The sequence below is a fragment of the Capra hircus genome, chromosome 16, assembly GCF_001704415.2.
Source record: "Capra hircus breed San Clemente chromosome 16, ASM170441v1, whole genome shotgun sequence".
Lineage (NCBI taxonomy): Eukaryota > Metazoa > Chordata > Mammalia > Artiodactyla > Bovidae > Capra > Capra hircus.
This window is the reverse complement of record NC_030823.1, coordinates 25,600,895-25,625,880: the sequence shown is the minus strand read 5'-3', so window position 1 is coordinate 25,625,880 and position 24,986 is coordinate 25,600,895. Positions and strand designations below refer to the sequence as shown.

Here is a 24,986-nt window from a genome sequence, read left to right as displayed (position 1 = left end):
TTTTCTGGCCATGCTATGTGGCATGAGGGATCTTAGTTCTCCAACCAGGGATCGAACCAGTGCTCCGCTGCAGTCTGAACCACTGGACCACCAGGGAGGTCCCGCATGTGCATTTCTAACAAGCCCCCAGGAGATGATGCTGCCCGCCCCCATATGGCACAATGAGTGGCACAGCCGCAGCCCGAATTTTAGTTAGTGTTTCAATGCGCAACATTAAAACAGGCAGAGTTCATTCACCATTGCCTTGCTGTAGAGAAGGTAAAGAATAAATCCTCCACTCTATCCATGTTTGTGGTCTTCAGACTCAGTTCTTTACACTATTCCTCTCATACAGCATGCCTTCCCCTCCCTTTAAAACCCAGACCTGGCTTCCTGTGGCGTTAGTTGGAACCAGCTGTCTCCAAGAACTGGCCCAGCACTTTCTCTGTGGCCCCTGATGCCAGAGCCCCTCAGGAGCGGTGCGGGTGCCTCTGTTCACGTACACATATTGTGTAACTGGGGGACAAGCCGTATTATTTGAGACCAAGGCTGACACTGTGCCTTCGTGGGGGGTGTGTATGTCGGTGGGTATGGTTCAGTTAGTGGGGAAATGGATCTCTATGGTGCTCCTTCCCTTAGAAACCAGGAGGCAGGCAGGAGCAGGTGGTGCCCGCTTCAGCTCTTTGATGAGGAGGCCTAGGTGAGTCGACGGTGGACACTGGCAAGAGCTAGCATCCTCCATATATGGAGGAGAATGACATTTTTTGAAGTTGTTGGAACAGGAGGCCCACTAACTTTGTAGTGGACCGAAGCCCAAGTGGCTGAGAGATTTCTTTTTAAAGAACAGGGAAGTCTGGTACTCTGTTGCTTACATCCTTGAGATTAAAGACCCTCCATCTCCCCAAATGTTTTTGTGGGAATCAAGGAGAAGGGGCCGAGTTCCACACCTCGGTCACAGTGGCAGAGAGCAAACGACACAGCCACAGGAGAGGCCTGGAGTCCTCAGGTAGGAGGATCTCATCGAGAGCTGACCAGACAGCGGAAGCCCCTGGAGACTGATGCGCAAAAATTCTAGGGAGGCCTTGGCAAGGAATCTCAGCGGAAACCTCAGTTATGTTTGCAACTCCTCTTTGCTTTTGTTCTGTTTGTTTTTTGTTTCTGCTCCCCGCTTAAATGGAAGTCTCCTTGAGGACAAAGACTGTCCCTTCTTTGGCATCAAAGCAGGGCACATAACAGGGACCTGGGGACCACTCACCTCTCCAGCCAGCTGGGCAAACAGTCTCCTGAATCCATCATCGATGTCGTCCTCGCTGATGTCAATCTGGAAGGCGAGGGAGGCCCAGGAGTGAGAAAGGGTAACCAGCAGGTGTCTACTCTCCCTTCCAGGGTAGCCTCCCCTCCCCACTCAGGAACCCTCTCTCCCTCTCTTGGGCCTGAATTCTAAGGTTACTGAGATCGAGATTAAGGACAGGTGAGGAATTAATAAAATATTTTTTTCCAGTTAAAACCCACAAGAGGAAATATATATAGTATGTGAGAGGGAGTTACACTCATTCTCACAGACATCTTCTCTGACATTCCACTAAAATGGACTTTTATGATCTAATTAACAAGCGCTCAGAAACATAAAGACTAGCTGGCAGGTTCTGGAAGGACACTGACCACGTCGAGAGCACAGATATGAGGCTTAGAAATCGTTCTGTCTCTCACTGTGATGAGCACGGAGCCTCAGCAGCTGAGAGTAACAGAATCATCGTGCCACGGCGGGCATCGGGATGGCCGAAGGGTGCTCCTTCCTCCACCTGGGGCAAGTCTGAGAGGCCTGAGCAGTAGCCCTTAAAGCCCTCAGGACTTACCCCGAACCACAACTCTGGGGACTCTCGGGAACCTGAGAAATCTTGTGCAGCACTTTTGTTTCATCAATGAGAAAACTGATGTCCAGGAAGGGGAGTGACAAGACCACCCACTGCTCAGAGCAGCTGGGGGGTCCCATCTTCTGTGGCACCCATGCCTGTGGGCTACGCCCAGGGCACCGCCCAGGCCCCACGTGGCAGCCAGAACCAGTGCAGGAGGCGCCCTCAGACTCCCAGGCCGGGGCTGCACCCCAGTTTCAAGCTGTGCTCCTGAAGTTCCAGGGGCCTCCGAAACCCCTGGGGTTATTTTCTGCTCCGCTCCTCTTAGGCTGTGTGGGACACAGGCATGGAATTCAAACAGTTACGGTACCTCCTCAAGGTTGGCCTCGATTTCATCGTCGACAACTCTACAAGCAGAAGGAAGGCGTGTGTTACTGCAGAGGAAGCGGGCAGAAATCCCTGCTAAAATGGAACTGGGGTATTACACCCAGCATGGGGTGGGCACAGAGGATTTCTCTGCATTCCAAGTTTCTGTGACAACACATCCCGTAATTTCAGCAGAAAATAAAGCAGAAACGATCTAAAAAAGTGTCATCACCAAAAAAACTTGGTGCGTCAGAATGTTTTTGGTCCCTCATTTTTGGTCTTCATCAAAGAACACAGGCTTCCCATGTACTATGGCGGTGGTGCTCTGGCCTGGAGAACAGCTTTTAGGTTCCCTTGGAAACACTCTTTGCCCTCATGAACACCCCGAGAATCAGCATCCCCTGCTGCCTACGGCGGGAGGAGGCAGGCAGCCGGGGAGGCCTGGGGGAGATTTCAAATGAAGCTCGGGCGCTGGCTGGTTTATCCCACGCCTGTGTGCAGGGCTGGGTCCTTCTGCTCTACAAGGGAAGTTAAGCCCAGGAGGGTCTTCCTCCAGCCCCTGGGATCTCAAACTAGACGACCAAGAGTCCCATCTACAGTGCTGATGCCTCACAGAAGGAAGCACGCCGGGACTTCTTGGTGCTGACAGTTGGAATCAGGATTAATATCCTGGGACAAGAAGAAGGTGGACACCTTTGAGGGACCCTGGGGGAGGGAGCTCCCCAAGAGATGGCAGAGTTGTTGGCGGGGTGGAAGGTGGTTGAGGTTTCCCCGGGAGGGGACTGAGGTTGACACAGGACCATGTCATTCCAATGCACTGGGTCACGTCCCCATTTCCTTGTCAGTGGGGACCACAGGCTAAATACCAGGCCAGCTCCGAGGATCCTAGGAGCTGAGCGCAAGGCCCCGCCCTACAGTCGTGGCAGTGATGTTACCTGTTCGAAGCTCTGACACTTTCCCTCACTTTAACAGCACCCCGGTTTTCTCAAGGGGCGCTCCTTCTCTGCGGTGCACTGTCTTGGAGGGCAGGCCATCATCCGTGGCCCTCCTGCCCGCTGCCCTCCCCTTCTAGGCAGCTTCTAGAGCCCATCCGAAGGAGACACTCTGCTGAGTCTCTTGACCTTGAGCACGTGACTCAAGGTCAGAGGGGACATGGCAGCCACCACGCCCCCTGCTTCCCACACCCTGGCCCTCAGGAGCATCTGAAGTTCCTGCACTTTTCTATCCCATTGTCTAGCCTCCCGTCGGTTCTAGAGAGTTCCACGGCCTTCCAGTAATCTCCATCTGCTTCAGTTACCCCAGGCTGATTACATTGCATGCAGTCAAGGGCCGAGCTGAACAGACACAGTTGGGCAGCAGCCGGAGCAGCAGAAGCCACTAGAATTGAGGCTGTACCGAGAGTGGCGTTGGCGAAAAAGGATCCTGGACAGCTGGGCTCCAGTGAGGAAGGGTAAGCGCCTCGAGACCTAGTGACTGCCGCGGGGAGACTTACTCACACCCTCGGCTCTGCCGGGCCGGCGGACTGGGAACACTAGGGTCCCACCAGCACTGCCCCAGCTGGTGGACATTCGGAGACACGGCTGTAAAGTTAGGCTCTGCGACTGGCTCTGCCACCACCCCTTTCTAGCCCTAAAGATCCCGAGTGGCTATTTTCTTTGCTGGCGTGATGACAGCACTAGGGTCCTTCAATAGGTCGCCTCTGAAGCCGGCAGGTGTTACAGAAAAAGAAACTGACGTTCAGAGGAGTGAGATTGCTCCAGGCAGGCCAGGAACAAGGGGCGGGGAGGAGGAGGGCTGAACGACCTACTGGTAGTCGGCTTTCTTCTCGGAAAAGACCCGGATGCAGAAGTCGCCGTCCTTGTTGGGCTCGAAGGTGGAGGGCACCACGATGTACTCCCCGGGGGGCAGCTTGAAGCGGTTGAGCACCTCCCGCAGGTTGATGAAGGTGTCCGACCGCTCCCGCGCTCTGGTTGTCAGGAAGAATTTTTTGCTGAGGTGGATGTTGGTCTGCCCAGTAAACTGGTGAAGAAAGAGGAGCATGTGGGAGTGGATGGAGGGATGGGCTCCAAGCACCGCCCTCTCCACTCCTTGTGGTAAGAGGATCACAGCCACAACGCTGCAGCAGCACAGATAAAAACCTTCCCACCCAAACAGCAGCTCAGAGACACATAAGAGGGGACCCACATTCAGCCACTGCCTGCAGACACCCCATCGCTTCACTTGGACAGAGGTCCTCAGCCTTCCTCCAATGACTTGGGGACATCAGAGTCCCCATGGCTGGGGTCCTCTTGGTTCTGTGTGGTGTAGACACACTGACTCAAGCAGACAGGACCTGGGTGAGGAAGGGCCCCAGCTCCCAAACCCGGGGTGTCAGTCTGTCCACAGCATCCACAAAGACCCAGGACGCTACCAACTGCTCTGCCTCGCTTGTGCTGAGTAACCGCAGCCTTTAAAGACACACACCGCCACTGTGCATCTCACCAGCTCAGTGAGGCCCAACTGTGGGCCTGTTAAGTGCTTCACGTATCTCCGTGCATCCCAACAACCTGGTAAGGTGGATGGCTGATCAGTTTTACTGATGAAGAAACGGAAGTTCAGAGAGGACAGGTAAATTGTCCAAGGTCACACAGCCTGCAAGTGGCAGAGCTGGGAACGGGCTCCAGGTCTCTTGCTATGTCCCCCCATCTCCTTATAACACCACTTGTAGGGCTCATCATTTCTCTTTAGGCCAGTTTTTTTTTTGTTTTGGTCATGCCATGAGGCAGGTGGGGCCTTAGTTCCTTGACCAGGGATTGAACTTGCGCCCCTGCACTGGCAGTGCAGAGTTCTAACCACTGGAAAGCCAGGGATATCCCTCTAGCCTATTTCAGGAGCATTACAGGACTCTGAGAAGAGTCTCCCACAGTCCCAGGACCAACGAACCTCCACCCAGGACTAAATGTGCCTGACTCTGCCGGCCTCAGGGAGAAAGTACGTTCCATGGGGACTGCCGCGGACCCCTCCCCATGTGCTTAGACCCTGAGACCTAGGACCTGAGCAACCTCACCAGGGCTCAGGGGGCGGGGGTGGGTATTCACTCTTCATAGACAAGAGCCCCTGCCCAGGCTTCATGAGACCCCAGAGCCAGCAGTCTAAGCCTTTTCCTTGTTGGTGAACCTGAGCCCCAAGGATGTGGGCTGTCGTGTGCCAGACGTACCTCCTCTGGAACCTGCAAATAAAGGAAAGCATGTGTAATTCAGACTCTGGAAGAGCTCCGTGAAGAAATGTCACCACTGAGATGGTTTCCTTTGTTACCCTACTCCTTCTGTAGCCTTAGCAATAATAACAAGTCATCAAAATAATTATTTTCCAAGGAACTCAAAGCATTCTCACATTTTAAAAAATTTTAAAAAAATTCTTAGGACTTGGCAAGAATGAGGATGAGCCCTTAGCACCATTCCTAACTTACAGAGCATGAAACCAAGGCTTGGAGCTGTGAAGTGGCTGTCTATAGTTACCCAGCTGCCTGCAGCAAAGCCTACACCCGGCCTCCCCCCAGGAAAAACAGAGCCGAGCTGCTTGAAGAAGCAGCAGGGTGTGCTCTGGCCTGGAGCCAGCAGGTGTCAGTTCTAGGTTCCTGTTGGCCACCTCCATCTGTATTTCCTCAAGTAACTCACTTCCCTTCTCTGGCCTCAGTTTCCTTATCTCTAAAATGGGATCAAATGACCCCCCAGGTCCTTCTCAGATTGCAGCCTATGGCTAGATTTCCTACCCTGTGAGTGCTGGGGGTAGGGTGGGATGGGTGTCACAATTCAGTCTGCATTTTTCTGGCGGTTATTCTGTCCCAGCTCTGAAGTCCTCAGCTCCTACTTCAGAGACTGAGGAGCTTGGAATTGTGCGCATTTTTAGCAAAGATGGTGTTTGCCCAACTCCACTTGTTTGTGGGTAAGAAGGTAGATCACGACCCTGATAAGCGAAGTGAGTGGAGAGCCTTCTCTCTGACACTGTGCCTGACTCCCATGTGCTGTGCTTGGAGCCCAGCTCTCAGGGTATGGTGGGAACCCTAATTTGCAATATTTGCTAATTCCTACAGTGTAAATACTGCCCACTCCTTGCCAAGGTCATTTTTGGGCTGCCAACGAGACTTCACTGAAAGGTGGGGCCAGAGAGAGTGGGCCAGCTCCAGCACATCACCAGGGCCCCCCATCACACCGATCTGCACCCAACTTCAGCGGCTCTGAAGTCCTCCTTTCACCCCTCTTCTCCCACTGCTCACCCCAGGCTGGGAGAAGCTCTTCTCTGTGCTGTAGAAAGGAGTGGGGAGGGGACCCAGTAGTGGCAATGACGTGGCTGCTCTGACTGTGGCTGAGCTGGGCTTTGGTTTATTTTGTAAAGCTCCAGAAGAAAGGACATGGGGCCGTCACTGTGCCTGTGTGGGGGCCAGGCTCCACCTGCGGAGCCCTGGTTGGAACCTATGACCAGCTAACTACTCCCCTCCCCAGCGCTCTGCCATCAGAGCGGACACTGTGGACTCAGACCAGAGAGGCACCTGCTGGCTCATTTCTCGTCCTCACGCTGGTGCCCGGTGTGGTTCCATATGCTCTGTCCTCAGTTCACATCTATTCAATTTACTGGAGGTTGATGACCAACCAGAGGGCCAGGCCTGGGGATGTGAGAAGGGCTACAGAGGCCATTTGATACCGTGGGACCTCCGGAAGCTGGCTGCAGGGAAAGGGGGGCCTCCAGTGACACAGACCAACTGCAGGGACCTCCCTGCATGACTTCTCCTAAGACTGGCTTGGACCCTGGCTTTGGTTTCCTTTGGCCAAGCTTCTGGTTTGGGGCCTCCTCCCCAGGTCTGCCTCTGGGGTTGGCAGAGGCTAAGAGCCAAGACCGAAGGGAAGGCGGAGCCCCGCCCCCCCCACCCCCCACCCCCCCCACCCCCACCCCCCACCCCCCACCCCCCACCCCCCCCACCCCCCACCCCCCCACCCCCCACCCCCCACCCCCCCACCCCCCCACCCCACCCCCCCACCCCCCCACCCCACCCCCCACCCCCACCCCCCCCCCGTGGATGCCCCGCCCCGCGGGCACCCCGCCCCCATACCTCATAGATGCCGAAGCCAATGGTGTGCATGTCCTCGCCCATCTTCCTCTGCCGCCGCCGGTGCTTCTGGATGAGGCCCACCAGGAAGGTGCAGCCGCTCTCCCCGTCCTCCTGATCCTCGTCCTCTTCCTCCAGCTTGATCAGGTACTGAGGGTTCATCCAGAACGTGTCTGCAGACAGAGAGGGCCGGGGTCAGTCACCCAACACACAACACACGGGATCCCAGCCCGGCAGGTGTGCATGGGGGGAGGAAGCTGCTGGGAGTGGGGTGAGGGTTCCGGGGGGAGATGGCAGAGGAACCAGAGACCAGGGCTGGAGGAGGGGGTGCATTTCTCACCCCGGAACAGGGTGGTCAGAGCTGAGGCCCAGATCTCCTTTGGCTCAGCTGTGACATCCCCTGCTTTATCCTCCCCTCACTAGGCTCTAACTCGGGGGTCAGAGATGGCTTGGACGGCATGGCTAGGGAGACTTGGGGACTAGCTCTGAAGCCCCCTCAATGAACTAAAGGCCACGAACATCCAGTGCACAATCTCAGCCTCTTGTTCTGTGTCCCTGTCCTCCTGGGCCTGTGCCCTTGCCCACTCCCATGGTGCTGGAAGGAGATGAGATTCATTCATTTAAGGATAATTAATATGATTGCCTCCTCTTCCTTGATGGGATAATACTTGGATTCTGGAAATAAAGGCATCATCTATTAGGTGTTAGTCACTCAGTCGTGTCTGACTCTTTGCGACCCCATGGACTATAGGTTGCCAGAATCCTCTGTCCATGGGATTCTCTAGGCAAGAGTACTGGAATGGGTTGTCACTGCCCTCTCCAAACATCTAGTATAGGGCTTGGCAAACTATGGCTCTATGAGCTGCTAGTGCTTAAAGGCTGACTGCTTGGGTTCTTAACCCCAGGCACAGTCAAGGCTGTGAGGCCCGTGGGCAAGTCATTTAACTTCACCAAGTCCCCTCATCTTAAAGATGGAGATGATAATAAAGTGCCCGCCCCAGAAGTCTGCTGTGAAGACTAGCACCCAACGTGTATTCCGCAATCGGCAGATGTCATCGTGATGAGATAGTTTCTGAGGTAGAGAGGGCAGGGGAGGACTGGGTCATCGAGGCAGAAGAGTCAAGGGAATCAACAAAGGATGAACCAGTGGAGGAATCCTCACTGCCCCCTCTTCTGAGTAGGGCCCCATCAGCATTGGCTGAGTGAACTGGCCACTAAAGTTTTGCCAGGCAACAACCAGGGCCTGGATGTGCAGAGACCCCGTGGGTGAGAACCTCTGCTGGGCTAAGCTGCTTGGGTTTTGGGTGGATAAAGTAGCCCACGGGCATGAAGTGGGGTTCGTGCTACCTCAGCGTGAGGTCACGGCATCAGGGAGTCTCGGGCCTGGAGAGGAATCGCACACTCAGGATGTCTTGGGTTCTGCCCAGGCAGGTAGAAAGGTGAGTGCAGAAGGGAAGGGGCTGAGGAGACCAAGAGGGTGTTGAGATGGAGACTCAGGAAGAAGAGACAGAGGGCCCCAGTGGTAGGAGCAGCCAGGCTGGGGTGCAGCACCCCAGGGTAAGGTTGGGGTGGGGGGGGCTCACTTGGGTAGTTCCTGCAGCCGCCCGCGGTCGAGCCTCGCCTCCAGTTCCCATCCATCTTGGTGAGTTTCCACTTCTTATAGGTGTCACTGGTGAGTGTGTCAGGGGTCAGGTTGCAGATCTCCAGGCGGGAATAGTGTCTCAGGAAGTCGCTGAAAGACATCCTGCAAAAGCAAGGATGCGTGACCCAGGTTACCAGAGGATGCACTGGCAAGCGTGGACCTTCCACCCGAGGCCAGACTAGGACGCAGTTAGGGCAGCCAGTGGACAGCATGTCAGGGCCGCATGGCCTCTAGGTCAGCCATCGGAAGGCGCCGGTTCCGGCCCTGGTGCTGCCACCTTCCAGCTGGTAATCTTGAACAAATTACATAAGCCTCTCTGAAACTCAGAACTCTCATCTGTAGAAACGAGGGTATCAAAGGAGACATGAGTATCAAATGAGAAAATATGGACACTCAGTTGGTAAGATGCCAGGACTGTACAGATGCGGGTGGTCTCAGAGCAGCACTGACACAGATGCTCAGGCCCATCCCTGTTCTCCCAGGGACTTGTTTCTTGAGGCCTTGGGAAGATTCTCTAGGAACTTATTAGGCGTGAAGTCTATCTCTCCCCTCTTTTTCTCTTGGGACCTGGACACTCCTACAGGAATTCATAGCCTTCTCTGCTAAGCTGCTCAGCTTTGAAACCCAATTGTTGAAATGGATAAATTGAAGAGGTTCAGGAATTTTTTTGTTCAAGGTCTTACAGTGAATTTAAAACAACAACAAAACCCTGATCCCACGCTCCTGTGCCCTCCACACAATAATCTCACTCAATTTCAAGTAAAGATCAGTCACCTTTTTTCTTAAAGCCCAAGAATCTTACCAGAATTCCCCATCCTCGTGCCGTCTGGTCAGGCTTTCCCTCACCTCGGGGTCAACTGTGTTCCAGTTTGGGCAGCTGGAACACCAAGCAATGGGACAGACATTAGAAACTAGTGTAGAGCAATGACTTCTCCCCAAGTTGCTCCAAATTTGAGGACCAGGGACACGCTCTCTCATCCGAGGGCCCAGACCCCAGTAAGGAAGGGAAGTGACACCCAGGTGGCTGAGAGGTGCAGGGCAGTAGGGTGAGAGGATACCTTATCCTGGAAGACAGTGGCAAGGAAGATTCCAAAAAATGAACACAGCCCATTGGATAGATAGGAAGTAGCATCAGTGACCCAAACTGAGAAGGGCTTGGCAGCTCTTTTAAGGGGTGACTAGAAATCCAACGGAGGGGGGAGGGGTGCTCATCTTGGCCTCTGCAGCTGACCTGCAGGCCCTGGCGGGTGTCTCTGCCATAGCAGAGGCTGCCTGGGTATCGGCCAGGGAAAAGGTGGAATTGTAGGTGCTGGGCTATGGAGGAGGACTGGGAGATAGGAGCAGAGGAAGACCAGGAGAGGGGCTCATGGGAGATTTCACCCCAGAGTTGAAGGTTGAACAGGCCAACCAAGAACCCTGGACATCAACAGAGGACTTCTATTGGCACAACGTTTACATCCTCGGGATAGAATGAGTGCTTGGAGGAGGAAAGGTGTGTATTTTCTCTGAAGATCCAATAGCAGAATGACTTTGAGCCAGGGAAGGGGTGGACCATGAGCTGATGAAAGGATGAGCATCCCGGGAGCTTGGGCCTTGTAAAGGCAGCCAGGTGGCTGGAGCGTTCTGGTTAAGAGTCCTGGGGCCGCCAGACCCATGGGTCCCACTTGGGGTGCGGGAGCCCTGTGCTCTGGGACTTTATTCTCAGCACAGCCGCTGTGTGCTCTCTCCTTAGCTCCCCTTCCAGAGGTTCCTGGACAGACGCCCCCCACCCAGACCCCCACCACCCTTCTCACTTGTCATTCCACTGCCCGGTCCACTCCACCTCTCCCCAGGGATTCCGGATGCGGATCAGCTTCTGCAGGCTTCCTCTGCTTTCCACCTGAAGGACGGGTGGGTGAAGGAGAGGAGGGAGATGCTGAGTTCAAGCCAGGCCTGGAGGTTCTCCGGCCCAGAGCCCCTTTCTGCACGAGGCAGGGATGGGAGCCATGTTACAAGGGGGATCACAAAAGGGAGAAGGGTTGACCCCTAGACCCTCGCTGATGCTCAGCTTGTGGCAGCTCCCGGGATCTAGCCCTCAGAGGACCAGGGCTCTTCCACCTCTGTTGTGAGCCTGAGGCACAAACGCCCTTGTTGTGGGCTCTGCACTGGCACGTCACCTTTGAACCTCCGTTCAGCTGACTATAATAGGATGTACTTTTGTCACAGGAGCTCCGTCAAATGAACACTGGTGACAACAAGCAAACGCCGTACATGGATCTTGACTAAACCTTGGACTGGGGGCGTTGAGGAGGCTATAAAAGACATTTTGGAGCAGTTGGGGAAATGTTTATATGCACTGTTTATTGCATCACATTATTGAATTAATGTTTATTTCTTCAGGATGAAAACAGTACTGGGATTATGTAAACAGTGTCCCTGTGGGCAGGAGATAAATACTGAAGTGTCAGGAGTGAGTGAGGTGTTGTGACATTTGCGATTTCCTTCCAAATGGCTCAGAAAGAAAGTACACCCTAAGCGATGAAACAGCTGTGGAAAATCTTAACCATTGTTGAATCCAGGGAAATAGCATTTGAATGTTTGCTGTATGATTCTTTCAGCTTTTCTGTAGACTTGAAATTTTTCAGAATACAAAGATGCGGGGAGTTGGATAAAACAAAGATTCAAGGTTAAAAACAAAAAACCGCACTGGGTATGTCAGACGACCTGGGATCTACTCTTCATTCAGTGATTAGAATATGGCTATCTAACAACATTTGTAGTAATGATAGGAGAAGGCAGTGGCACCCAACTCCACTACTCTTGCCTGGAAAATCCCATGGACGGAGGAGGCTGGTGGGCTGCAGTCCATGGGGTCGCTACGAGTGGGACTTGACTGAAGCGACTTAGCAGCAGCAGCAGCAGCAGCAGCGTAGTAATGATAGCCGCAAAGTCAAAGAGAGCGATTTTTTTTTTTTGAGCGATTTGTTTATACACAACTTGTCAGGAAGTCTGAGCACTTTACAAGTTTTAACTCGTTTGAGTCACCTCAACAACCTTACAACGGGTGTCACTGTATTATTGTTTCTAATTCAACTTTGGGAAACTGGGGAGCAGAAGAGAGTTTAAACACCTGCCCAGGCCAACCGTGTGCAAGGGGCAGAGTCAGATTTGAACACTAACTGGTGCACCAATGCTTTTGTGAGATCAAATGTGAAAGCACTTGAAAGAGGCTGGATTGTCTTTAGCTGGTCTGGAGGAGGGAGGCGATTCTGGAACTTGACGGCACGGCGCCTGGCCCCACTCGCGGCCAGCAGAGGGCAGCGCGCGGCCGGCAGGCGCTGGGGAGGGCCGCCCGTCGCGAGGCCTGAACTTCAGCAACGCGGGGCTGCTGGGAAAGAACCGGGAACGCGGGGCCCCACCCTCGGCAAGCAGGCAAAAAGTAGTTCTGCCATCGGGTGAGGGAGGGAAAGATCCCCAGGAATGCCTGCCGGGCGTTACCTCCTCGGCGCCGGTCACCGAGTACGCGTGCCCCTTCACCAGCTTCTGGAACGTGATGGCCTCCGAGTCCGCAGCGCTGGTGATCTGCAAACGCGAGAGAATCAGTCCAGCCTCCGCATCCCGCCTTCTCCCTCCTTCCCTCCCTCGCTCGGGTCCTACTGCTGGGCGGGGGTCCTGGGCGGTGGGTGAGAGAGCCGCCCCACTCCCGCCCAGAGCCCTCCCGCCGTTATTTACAACCAGAGGAGAGGCTGCAAGTAGCCCTCGGGGGGGCGCCGCACTTGCACTCGTGTGTGTGCCCCGCGCAGTCACAAATTCCCGCAGGAAAAGGGCACGCCGTGCAGAGGGGGCTCAGGGCACACACCTGGGCGGCCCAAATGCGCTGGGTCTCTCGAAACCGCGCGGATCGCCCTGCTCCGCCCCGCTCCAGGGTTTACTCGAGAGCAGTCCTCCTTTTCTGCCTGACTTCAGAATTGGCGTCTGTCTATTAAGGCTTCCCCAGGGATCCCATTCCCCATCTGTTGTGATGGAGGTGGTTATTTTTGTCTGAGTCAACGAGAAGGGGTGCTAGTAGAAAGGGTCTCTGCCTGGACATGGTCTGCAGAGAAGGTCTGCAAATCCCTGCCTAGAGTCGCACACAGACTTGGACCCGCCAGAGCCAGGCTTCTTATGCCTGATCCCAGAGCAACCAGCTCCTCCTGGTTAGGACAGGCAAAGGACGGCCTCCCCACCGCTGGGCACAGGCAAAGCCTGGCGGCTCCTTGCGGACAGGATGTGACACCCACCTCCCTTCCTCTGGAGAGGTGTGCCAGCAAGGCTAGCATGAGGGGATGGTTCCTCCCTGTGCCTCCTAAAGTCTTCCTACAGGTCTGCTAACCCTGCACCAGTTGAGGGGAGGCTGCTGGGCTCTGGGCACAGGCCCTGCAGATGGGCTGAAGGTGAATGGGGTCGGGCCCAGCAGAGGGCAGGGGACTCTGACAGATGCTGTGATCTGGGTGGTGAGTCACAGGAGGGTTGTATGTGGGCTGGAGAAAGAACGGCTGGAGGCTGGAGTCACCATTTGGGCACCAGTTATACCCCCAGTCAGCCTGACTGTTGCCTAGCCACCCATGGGCTCCAGGTGATGTGCAATATGGTGGACAAAGGATGGGCTAGTTGTGCGGGGAGTAAGGGCAGTGGGTCTGTTTGGTCACTGTTGGAAGCTCACTTCCACTAGAACAGATTAGGATTCTTCTGGGGAGGGAGGGGCCTGGACTTACATCGATGGAGCAGCCCAGGAGAGAGCCTTTCTGCAGAGCCTTCTGGATGATCCTGAACAGGTTGGGAGGGGCCTTCCTCAACTCATACCACTCAGCGATGCCTCCAGTGAAGTCCTCGAAGCCCTCGGTGGTGGCGCCCCCCGAAAGTGCTTCATAACACCCATTGATCCTGCAGGAAGGGGAGAGACACTGTGGCCACCGGAGTTGAAACTTCCACTTCTCAAAGTGTCCCGCCCAACTCAGGCCTCTTTTGTTGGATGCTCCAGGGACCCTCTGCTCAGTCTCTCCTTGGTTTGTCTCCAGTTCAGGTTGCCCATGAGGGCAGGTGACTGTCCATGTGGTTACCACTGCCTGGTACTTTGTGAAATTTTTGGAAAAGTCTCATAGAACCTTAGAGCTAGAAGGACCTGGATGTTTATCTGGCCAACCTCCTGTATTGATTCTCTCTGCATCCTGGCAGGAAAGGGGTCTGCTAAATGGGCTGTTTGGCGGTTATAGCTTAAAAGGGGACAGCAGTTGAGTAATGAAGCAGCTTCCCTAAGCATCCTCGGCACTGTCTTAGGAGGTGCTGGTCGCTCCTGATGGTGCCCTGGTCACAACGTTGGTGCCCTGTGGCTTCCCTAACTCTACTGCTTGTGTGTAGACTTAGCAGCAATTCAGGCCCCAGCTTCTCACAGCTGGTGGTTGACTCCTGGCCCTCCTCCTTGGCAGGGGCTGGAGGGAACAGAAATCCTCCTGATGCCTGAGAGCTGCTCATTTTCCCAGAGATAGCCCAGGCAGCAGGGCCAGGACCGGGCACACTCTGCAGGGGGCTGGACAGATGGGGGTAGGGGGTGGGTTCCTGCTGAGAACAGGCAGTGCTGAGTATTGGACAAGGCAGCCTGTGGGGGATGCACCTAGGAGGGCTGGGGAAAACCATTTCTAATCAGTATATTATGTATTCTGGGCAAATTTCCATAATTTTCATACCTCTGCAATGGACTGTTTTGCTCATTTGGCAAAAAATCTTTGCTGCATTTAGCTGACAAAAATGTAACATGACCTGCCAAGGAAGTAGATGTCCTCAAGGCCAGCACGATCAGTACCGTAACGTGTTCCTGTGCATTTGGTGAAAAATGGCAATAGCCATGTGCATTATCTCCTCGAATTTCGAGCCCAGTTTTGTCCAGAGTAGTCCTTCTGTAGTATAGGACATTTTCCAAAATTGTCCTTGAATAGTTTCTGTCTTTTCCAGAATGCAGGGGAGCTGGGGGCAGGCTGGCAGGGGCAGGGTGCGGGCACTTACTTGGCGTAGGCCTTCTCCAGCAGCGCACTCCAGAACTCGCTGCCCTCTGCCGAGTGCACGAAGAGCAGCTCCCCGTCCTTGGTGGGCAGCCTGTCGTCCACCACCACCTCCACCCACTCGCCGTACTGCCAGAACTGCAGGGCAGGGAGAGAGAGGGCTGGCCTGGAGAAGGACCTGGTGGCAGGCGGCAGCCTGGGGTCCTTTCCACCCCTCGAGCCTCAGCTGCACCTGGCTTCTCCAGTAGGAGGCCCTGGGCGTAGGCTCCATGAGCCCACCCTGGGAAGAGGTGCTTCCTCCAGCCCTCTTCCTGCAGGTACATCCTCACTGAGAAACCAAGGACACACTCTTGCCCCTCCCTCTGAGGCCACACCCTCCCCTCCCACCCTCTACTCTGCACCTTATACTTTAAAAAATACTATTTCTCATTTACCAGCATACAAGGAGGACAGTGAGCCGTACCTTAATGTTTTGTCTCAGATCCTAAATAGCACACTTTTTTTAAAAAACTTGGGAACCACTTCCTGAGAACCCTGCCCTACCGCCCTCCTCGCCATTGCTGTCCTTACAGGGTCCCAGGTCGGTGGCAGGCAAGGGAGCTTCCTGATGTTTCTCAGTGTCCTTAGTAGAAGAGTATTGTTCTCGGCCCCTAGTATCTGCTCCTGGCCCCCAGGATCCATTCTAACCTCCACACTTGCTCCTAGTACCCAGGACATAATCCTGGCCCCCAGGTCCTGTTTGAATTGTGGTGTTGGAGAAGACTCTTGAGAGTCCCTTGGACTGCAAGGAGATCAATCCAGTCCATCCTAAAGGAAATCAACCCTGAATATTCATTGGAAGGACTGATGCTGAAGCTGAAGCTCCAATACTTTGGCTACCTGATGCAAAGAGCCGACTCACTGCAAAAGACCCTGATGCTAGAAAAGATTGAAGGCAGGAGGAAAAGGGAATGAGAAGGTTGGATGGCATCACTGATTCAATGGACATGAGTTTGAGCAAACTCGAGAGATAGTGAAGGACAAGGAAGCCTGGTGTGCTGCAGTCCATGGGGTTGCAAAGAGTCAGACGTGACTGAGCAACTGAACAACAACCAGGACCTGATGAGAAGCTTGAGCCAACTATTAAGTTACCTGGAAGTGGAAGATCCCCGCATAGTTCTCCTGGAAGCTCTGGTCCAGGGGGACGACTCGAGCCAGAATTTCTTCATTCAAAGTGAGGGAGGCAATGGCGGCCAGCAGCCAGCAGTCACCTGTGAACACAGCACAAGGAACTCTCATCAGAGAGGTCTCAGTGCCAAGAGAATATTAAACAGCTTGTAACCGCCTCTGGTGCTGGAAGCCTAAGGCCAACCTGGCCCAGATGTTCCAGCTGGTCCTCATGTGAGGGGTGTGGAGGAAGGCTGGGCTGATGCTTTGAGGGGGCTGCTGAGGGAGAGATGTTTTCGTTGTGATAGCAGTTGGGTGGCGATGGGTGAATTCATTCCCTGAAAGACATAGACGCTGTGGTGGCTGGACTGTGTCCTCACAGCTGGCTCCCTGCTTGGTCCGCCAGAGGTGCTCAGCAGTGAGCATGTGGGCAGTGAGGACGCCAACCTGGCAGAAGAGGCTGCTGAGAACACAGGCTTTAAAGGTGAGATTGAGTGACAGGAAGAAAACATCGTGATGGATGGGAAGGGATCGAATATCATGCATCTTCTCCTGGGAAAAATATGTAGAGGCAAGGGAGGAGAGGCTAGCAGGTGGCCCGATGGATGCAAATACAAGGACCTGAGTCTGAGAAGGCACCTTGGGCTGGGCTGTCTTCGAGGATGGACAAGGACGTATGAAGCCCTCTGCAGGGGGTGTGGGCACCGCGCAAGGGGAATAAGGATGGGGACAGCCAGATGGGCAGCTGGTCTGGCAGCCTGGCCTTGGTCTCAGTGCCCTCCTCTCTGATAAGTGGGTCATTCACGAGGTGTAATGAGAGCACGTGTGTAAAGCACGCACTCATTTCACGTGGTCAGAAGCAAGCTGATGGCGGGGAGGGGTCATGTTTTCCACGAGACAAAAGGTCCGACTGATGGAGGCTCTGGGGCAAGGATGAGGAAATTTACTCCCTTCTTAGGGAATGTGCACTTTCCTACAATTTCCCGTGACAATAATAGGAAATAGCCTCAGATGAGTTTGATTTCCATGGCTGGGTTTCTTTTTATGAATTGGCAGATCTATTAAAAGTGTCATGGGCTTCCACGTGGCACTAGTGGTAAAGAATCTGTCTGCCAACGCAGGGTTCGAACATGAGTTCGATCCCTGGGTCGGGAAGGTCCCCTGGAGGAGGAAATGGCACCCCACTCCAGTATTCTTGCCTGGAAAATCCCATGGACAGGGGAGCCTGGCGGGCTATAGTCCATGGGGTTGCCAAGAGTTGGACACAACCTAGCACACGTGCGCGCGCGCACACACACACACACACACACACACACACACACACACATTAAAACTGCTACTGAAGTTCACCATGATCTCTGATTTCTGCAGACTATTTGGTGTCCTGGTAGTTCTTGAACTGGATTGTCCTGCTAACACTTAGCGATGATGCTGTATGAGTAGCTCTGAGGCCTCTGTGTGCTCATGACAACCCTATGGAAAGAGGGGGCCCACCCCTCCATAATCAGTCAATCAGTTACCAAAGGAAGTTAAGTCACTTTGCTCCTCCGGCTGGGCAGATGCAGTGGGCTCTCTGTAGCTTCCCACTCAGCAGCCATTGCTCCCTTCCTGGCACCACTGATGACCCTCTGAGAAGCAAGCCTCCCCTGCCTCCTCCCTGCCTGTGAGGTTTGGGTGGCATGGACCCTGCCCCCAGGTGGGAGGTAGGTGGGTCTCTAGCAAATAGGCAGCACGTTCCCTGGCTTCAGTGGTTGGCTCGGGGAAGGTGCTATAACCCAGCCAGAGCCAGGGAGGTATGAAGAGACCTCTCCTGGGGCTTGGGGGAGAGTGGACAGGTTCCTTCTTCTACTTCACTGGCCCTACAATGATGTGTGGTCTACTGCTGCTGAAGCCATCTTGCAGCCAGCTCAAAGGAAGAGGGGCTGAAAGGTGGAGAGAGAGACCAGGCCCTGGTGTTATCACTGGATAGTTCCCTGGATCAAACTGTACCTGAAGCTGTTTCTATCTGGACTTCTATTACATGAACTGATCATGTCCCTATTTCCTTACCCATTAGCCAGGGCTACAGGTTCCTGCCACTTGACTGCAAGGGGTAGGTGGACACTAGCCATTACTTATGAGGCCTTCCTATGTGCCAGTCACCATTCTAACAGATGTAGTTTCATCATCTCATTCATTTCTCACAGAAGCTCTGTGATGGTGCTGCTACCATCTCCAGGTTAAAGCTAAGGATAACAGGGCTTAGGAGGTTAAATGCACTGCCAACTGTGAAATGCTACAAGGAAGTGTTTAGAAAGCCTGTTTGTCAGATCTCAGAAGACAACTTGTGGATCAACTAGATCTTTATATAAGCCAAACCAGAGACTCTTTGACACACTTAGAATAGGATCTTGCAGAAAAACTTGGCATTGAGAGGTTTCACTGCTGGCCGTGGGGAGGAGCCCCTGATTGGTGGGGATGGAACTCTATGCAGAGGAATTTTCCTGGCCTGATTCCCTATGCTGCCAGACAGGAACAAGATCGTCATTATAACAAACAACATTCAGCCCTTTCTAAGAACCCACCCTTCTCTCAGGCTTCATCATATTATCGTTCCTGGAGGATGACGTCACCAGGCGCCAGCTGCTCTCAGAGTCAAGAGGTCCTCCTTTTCAATCTATTCCCCCTCCTCCGAGCCAGACCTTCTCCTCACTCTAGTCCTTTGAGAACCTGGAGATGCCTGTGATTCTTACCTTTCTTGAGGTTATTTGAGATTTTCTCAGAATCTTGGAAAAGGATTTGGGTCTCTCAGTACATGGAGGCAGACAGCCTTGCGGATAACATGGGCCCACGTGTAGGAATTTCAGTGGCATTTGTCCTGAAACCAGTTATTCCCATGGCTCCTGTGGCTCCACCATAAAATCCCTGAGCATCCTCCGAAGAGCCTCCCTGTCTGTCTGACTCTGGAGGGGCCATCCGAACGCGCTCCCGGTTCTGCTTCCCTCAGTACCAACAGGAGGATGGCCTTTACCTTGTGCATGTGTGTGGCATCACACCAGTGTGTGTCTGCAGGACCATTCAGCTGCTTTTTAGCGCTGGAGATCACAGCTGACTATGCTACTACTCAGGGGACAGTGACCGAATGCATGAAGGACTGGATTTAGGTAGTGGTGCTATTTCTTTTTTTTCCCCTTTTTTCCTTTTTGTGGGTCATCCATCTAGGTCAGTGCTGGCCACACTCCTCTCTCAGATTACTGCTCACCACCAGACCTGGATGCTCTTGTCACAGCCCAGAAATCAGTGGCCATGCCTCATGGCTCCCTGTTTTCTTCCTTCGTGTCCTAGAACCTTTTTCCTGGTCACTCCAGGAAGGACCTCATCTCCCCTGGCCCTTCAGAGAGGATTGCTCTTTTGATCCTTTCCTATTCCAATCTAACTTGTTGCCTCTGATTATAAATTCTAGGATTTGTAATCCTAGAATGTTTCCTAGATGACAGAACTGTCCAAGAGGCAGTTGAGAGATTTAAAATACTTTAAGAATTAAGTTACTTGCTTGAGGTTGCAGGTCTTGGAAAGGGCAGAGCAGGGACCAGAGTCTGGACTCTTTTGCTTCCGCCAAAAGAAATGAGAGAAATAACAAGTAGCTAATATTTTGTGTGATATTTTGGAATTTACAAGATCATAGTTTACATTTTATTTGATGCTTGTAGATATCTTTTGAGATGATCGTCCTTACAGTATTACTAATCAGCTTTTTTGGATGAAGCTCAGGAAGTCTTGTGTTCTACCCAGCTGACAGGTCTTACATGCAAATCGTCTGAATCCACACCCTGGGTTTTGTTTAAAAAACATACCTTGCAAAAGACTTCCTTTGGTTAAGAGCATCTGACTCTTATAACTAGGGAAAGAACCCACTAGGAAAATCCAACTGCAATTCAAATTTAAAACTAAGTGGTAGGGGCTTCCCTGGCAGTCCAATGGTTAAAACTTTGCCTTGCAGTGCAGCAAGTGTGGGTCCAATCTCTGATCGGGGTGATAAGATCCCACATGCCTTGCGGCCAAAAAGCCAAAACATAAAACAGAAACAATATTGTAATGAATTCAATAAAGACTTAAAAAATGGTCCATATGAAAAACATCTTTTAAAAAACCCCAAAACTAAGGGGTAACAAGCTGCAGCTTCCTGAAATCCTATATTGCATGTTAATATCCCAAAATCCTTGGCTCAGAAATATTAAAACATGTCACCTATTCAGTGCAATGCAGTTCCCTAAGGCAACAGGAGGATGGCCTGTCATTGCACAGCCAAGCCCCTGGCACTAAGATCACAGCACAAGCAAGGGTAAACAAGAGTTAGATGCATTTTATGGTCAAAGGTTCATAGTTTTTCATATATACACACATATAAGTGGCTCTAAGTCTTATTTCTAATAAGGTAGAAACATGTGAAATCCTATTTTATAATAGTATACTTTTATATTACTTTATATGTCTGATTTCTTAAGTCCGTCCCTCACCACATGCAGCAAAATATTTTTAACTAATTTGGGAAGCTCCCTTACAAAACTTTTTTTTTTTTTTTTGCCATATGGCAAATTCGCTTTGGCTTTCTATTTTACATATGGTAATGTAAGTTTCCATGTTACTCCTTCCATACATCTCACCCTCTCCTCCCCTCTCCCCACATCCATAAGTCTATTCTCTATGTCTGTTTCTTCAATGTTGCCCTCAAATTCTTCAGTACCATTTTTCTAGATTCTGTATATATGTGTTGCTGCTGCTGCTGCTGCTAAGTCGCTTCAGTCGTGTCTGACTTTGTGAGACACTGTAGATGGCAGCCAACCAGGCTCCCCCGTCCCTGGGATTCTCCAGGCAAGAACACTGGAGTGGGTTGCCATTTCCTTCTCCAATGCAGGAAAGTGAAAAGGGAAAGTGAAGTTGCTCAGTCGTGTCCGACTCTTAGTGACCTCATGGACTGCAGCCCACCAGGCTCTTCCATCCATGGGATTTGCCAGGCAAAAGTACTGGAGTGGGGTGCCATTGCCAGTATTTATCTTTCTCTTTCTGACTCACTTCATTCTGAATAATAGGTTCTAGGTTCATCCACCTCATTAGAATGGCCCTCATCAAAACCTATTTTTAAAGTTTATTTAGTATCTGTTCATATAAACTTTCTCAGTAACAAAATCTGAAAACAATGGTTATAGCAGTTTACGTTCATGCAGACTTACTATGTGCCAGGCCCTGTGCTAAAATGCTTTCCATGTACTGTGAGCAAAAAAAGTATCACCTGTCACTTCAGTAAACAAAGAATGTTGTTGCTGTCAAACCATCAGCCACTGCAGTCGCCCTGACAGTGAGCCCTGAAGGAAAGTCAGGATGGAGAAAACTGGGACACTGTTCCTAGACAGTTAAGATGCATATCTAAGGAGTAACTTCAATGAGCCCAGACTCTTGCATCTTCTCATACATAGGAAAGCATTGAAATCATTAACTTGAGAGTCTGTTTTTTATGATTAGCAATAATATTTTAATGTTCAAATCCATGTTTTGTTTTTGTTTTTCAGCAAACCCCCTATATATCCTGCATATCCTCCCTTATGTCTTTGGAATGATTCCTCAGAGCTAGCTGAGAGGTTGTCTCCCAGACTACAGTCCTCAGTAACATCCCCAAATAAAACATTACTCACAACTTTTAGGTTATGCGGCTTTTTTTTTTTAACTTGAAAGTATCATGAAGTTGCCACAAAACAATTTGAGAGGGACCTTCCTGTTGGTCCAGCGGTTAAGAATCTGCCTGCCAGTGTGGGGGACATGGATTCAATCCCTGGTCCAGGAAGATCCTACACGCAGCGAGGCAATTAAGCCCAGCCACAGCTGCTGAAGTTTTCACTCTAGAGTCCATTCTCTGCAACAAGAGAACCCACCACAAGGAGAAGCCTGCACAGCGCAACTAGAGAAGCCCTCACACAGCAGTAAAGATTCAATGCAGCTTAAAAAACAAAAAGCTAAAAACCAAAACAAAACCATTTGATATAGGTGGGTACTATTACCACCTTCTGTAAGGAGACTGGGGGGTTCACCCCAAGGTCCCAGCTAATGAATGGCTGTCAGGTGTGAGCAAAGCACACTCTGTTAATGCATAATCGGAACAGTCTCCTTGGCAAACAGGTGTCAATTTCTAACTCACTTAGTTCCCAGGACATGGTCCAGGGCTTTTGTCCTTGAGAGGTGACTCCATTATGTTTCGGCATTGGGGCTGCTCAGTGTTTTTCCTTTCTACTTTCCTGCTCGCTCCACCTGGATGGCCACACCTGCCTGAGGGTTTTCTCCCCACAAGGAAGCCTATTCTACACGCCTCATCAGCTGCAGCCTCACTCAGTGCCACCCCTCCTGGCTGAGGGTTCCCCCTACCAAGGTCAGAATCTACCCATCCTACAACGGTTTAAAAAAACCCATCTGCTCTGGGTAACCCCATGGTGACCTGCTCCTGCAGAGGTGAGCAGGGTGGAGAGGAGGCACTGGAGTCTCCTCCTGGCACAGCCTGTTTGGGTCGGCCACGTTAAGGTCTGGATAAAACCAGGCTGGCCGGTACAGGCCAGGACAGATACCCACTGACCTCTGAGGCTCCAGCCCACCTGTGGTTCTCACTGGTTTGAGAGGATGCCTGCCAGTGACCAGGGCCTCTCCTGGAATGCTGCCACATGGATGGGGCTTGAAAAAGAAAGATCCAGTGTGTACTTCTGTAGATATTTAAATTATATGTCTATAAGAGACTCTGAAAGTGAAAATGGCTGTTGTGTGTGACTCTTTGAGACCCCATGGAGTGTAGCCCGCCAAGCTCCTCTGCCCATGGAATTTTCTAGGCAAGAGTACTGGAGTGGGTTGCCATTTCCTCCTCCAGGGGCTCTTCCTAACCCAGGGATCAAACCCATGTCTCTTGCATCTCCTGTATTGTCAGGCAGGTTCTTTTTTTTTTTTTAATTATTTTTAAATTTTAATTGGAGGCTAATTACTTTACAATATAGTGGTGGTTTTTGCTATACAGTCACATGAATCAACCATGGGTGTACATGTGTTCCCCATCCTGAACCTCCCTCCCACCTCCCTCCCCATCCCATCCCTCAGGGTCATCCCAGTGCACCGGCCCTGAGCGCCCTGTCTCATGCATCGAACCTGGACTGGCGATCTATTTCACATACGATAATATACATGTTTCCATGCTGTTCTCTTAAATCTCACCCTTGCCTTCTCCCACAGAGTCCAAAAGTCTGTTCTTTACATCTGTGTCTCTTTCGCTATCTCGCATATAGGGTCATCATTACCATCTTTCTAAATTCCATATATATGCGTTAATATACTGTATTGGTGTTTTTCTTTCTGGTAGGCAGGTTCTTTACCACTAGCGCCATCTAGGAATCCTGGGAGGGATGGTTATGCCTCCTCATTCGATGGCAGAGGCTTCCAGCCAGGCTGTTTATGTCCAACAGTGTTCAAAGCTTCTCTGACTAGTGTGCTCTGTCCTCCACCAGCTGTTCATCCTTAGAATTAACTCCAAGGGCATCATCCTGACTGGAGAGGCATAGACAATCATTTACTCCATTTAAACTGTGGCCCACATTCTTGGCTAGAAAAATTCATCATCATAAAATTGCTACTTCCTGTTAAGCCAGTCTATAAATCTAATGCAATCCCAATAAAAATAGCAAGAGGATTTTTTAAAGACTGGAACACAGCTGATTCTAAAATTTACTGGGAAAAAATAAACATGAAGCCTAGCCAGCAAAAAAATCTAAATATCTATTAGATATTAAAACACACACATAATAAACAAAATCATACAGATCTTGTGCATGAACATAGAGAGATACATAAATGGCACTGAATAGAAAGCCCAGAAATAGTTCCAAACATAGGAATTTAGTAAAGATAAATTATTCACAAACGAAATGGGAACAACTGAGTACCCATCTAGAAAAAAAATCAAATTATAGCTCATCTTGTCATGGGAGTAAATTCTAAATGGAATAACATTTATATATAAATATAACATTGTATATCTTAATTATATATTTTATATGTTACATGTAAATATTATAAATCTAGCCATGTGTATTATCTGTATATTTTTGCTTATGTATTTATGTGATATATTGTTATGTTTTAATACAGTCACAATATGATAAATCTAGCCATTTGTATTATTGACATTTATTCTTCATGTATTTATATGATATACTGTTATGTTTTAATACAAATTCACACTATGATAGCATTATAATATTTTTATAAATCCATATATTCTATAAGAGATAATGGGAGAATTCTTTTATAACCTTAGAGTAGAGAGATCATCAAATTACAACTTAGAGGTCATAAAATCTTCTAGGAAGCATTCTTTGGGTCTTTTTATTTCTGTAGACAGTACAGTGTTAAACGGTCTTTATTTATTTATTTTTGGCTGTGCTAGGTCTTCGTGGCTGCGTGCAGGCTTTTCTGTAGTTCCGACAGTGGGGGGCTACTCTTCCGTCGTGCTGTGCAGGCCTCTCACTGTGGGGGCCTCTCCTGTTGCCGAGCACAGGCTGTAAGGCAAGCTCACTTCAGCAGGTGCTGCTCATGGGCTCAGCAGTTGTGGCGCGTGGACTTAGTTGTTCCGAGGCGTGTGAGATCGTCCCAGATCAGGGAGGGAACCCGCATTTCCTGCACTGGCAGGTGGATTCTTTACCACTGAGCCACCAGGGACGCCCACAACAGCTTTTAAATTAGTCCACTGAGTAAGGTTGCTGCTAATGGATTTTAAAAGCCATAAAATGTTTAAATGAACTTAACTACATTAAAGTTAAAAAAAAAACCCTACATGGTAAACAAATCACAATAAGCAAAGTCAAACTAAAAAACAACAGGGAAAAATATCTGTTACTCAG

General features: G+C 51.1%; 1 protein-coding gene across 1 annotated transcript in view; it reads right to left on the bottom strand.

Moving 5' to 3' along the window:
• CAPN2 (calpain 2) overlaps positions 1-24,986 on the bottom strand; it is a 56,474-nt gene that overhangs the window by 9,779 nt on the left and 21,709 nt on the right. Inside the window, exons 3-14 of the mRNA XM_018060202.1 lie at positions 16,069-16,187; positions 14,942-15,075; positions 13,657-13,825; positions 12,401-12,484; positions 10,717-10,802; positions 9,726-9,800; positions 8,865-9,025; positions 7,285-7,454; positions 5,395-5,406; positions 4,006-4,217; positions 2,203-2,239; positions 1,235-1,300 (exon numbers count right to left, since the gene is read on the bottom strand). Coding sequence (XP_017915691.1) covers positions 1,235-1,300; positions 2,203-2,239; positions 4,006-4,217; positions 5,395-5,406; positions 7,285-7,454; positions 8,865-9,025; positions 9,726-9,800; positions 10,717-10,802; positions 12,401-12,484; positions 13,657-13,825; positions 14,942-15,075; positions 16,069-16,187 — 1,325 coding nt within the window. The remainder of the gene's footprint in view (positions 1-1,234; positions 1,301-2,202; positions 2,240-4,005; positions 4,218-5,394; positions 5,407-7,284; positions 7,455-8,864; positions 9,026-9,725; positions 9,801-10,716; positions 10,803-12,400; positions 12,485-13,656; positions 13,826-14,941; positions 15,076-16,068; positions 16,188-24,986) is intronic.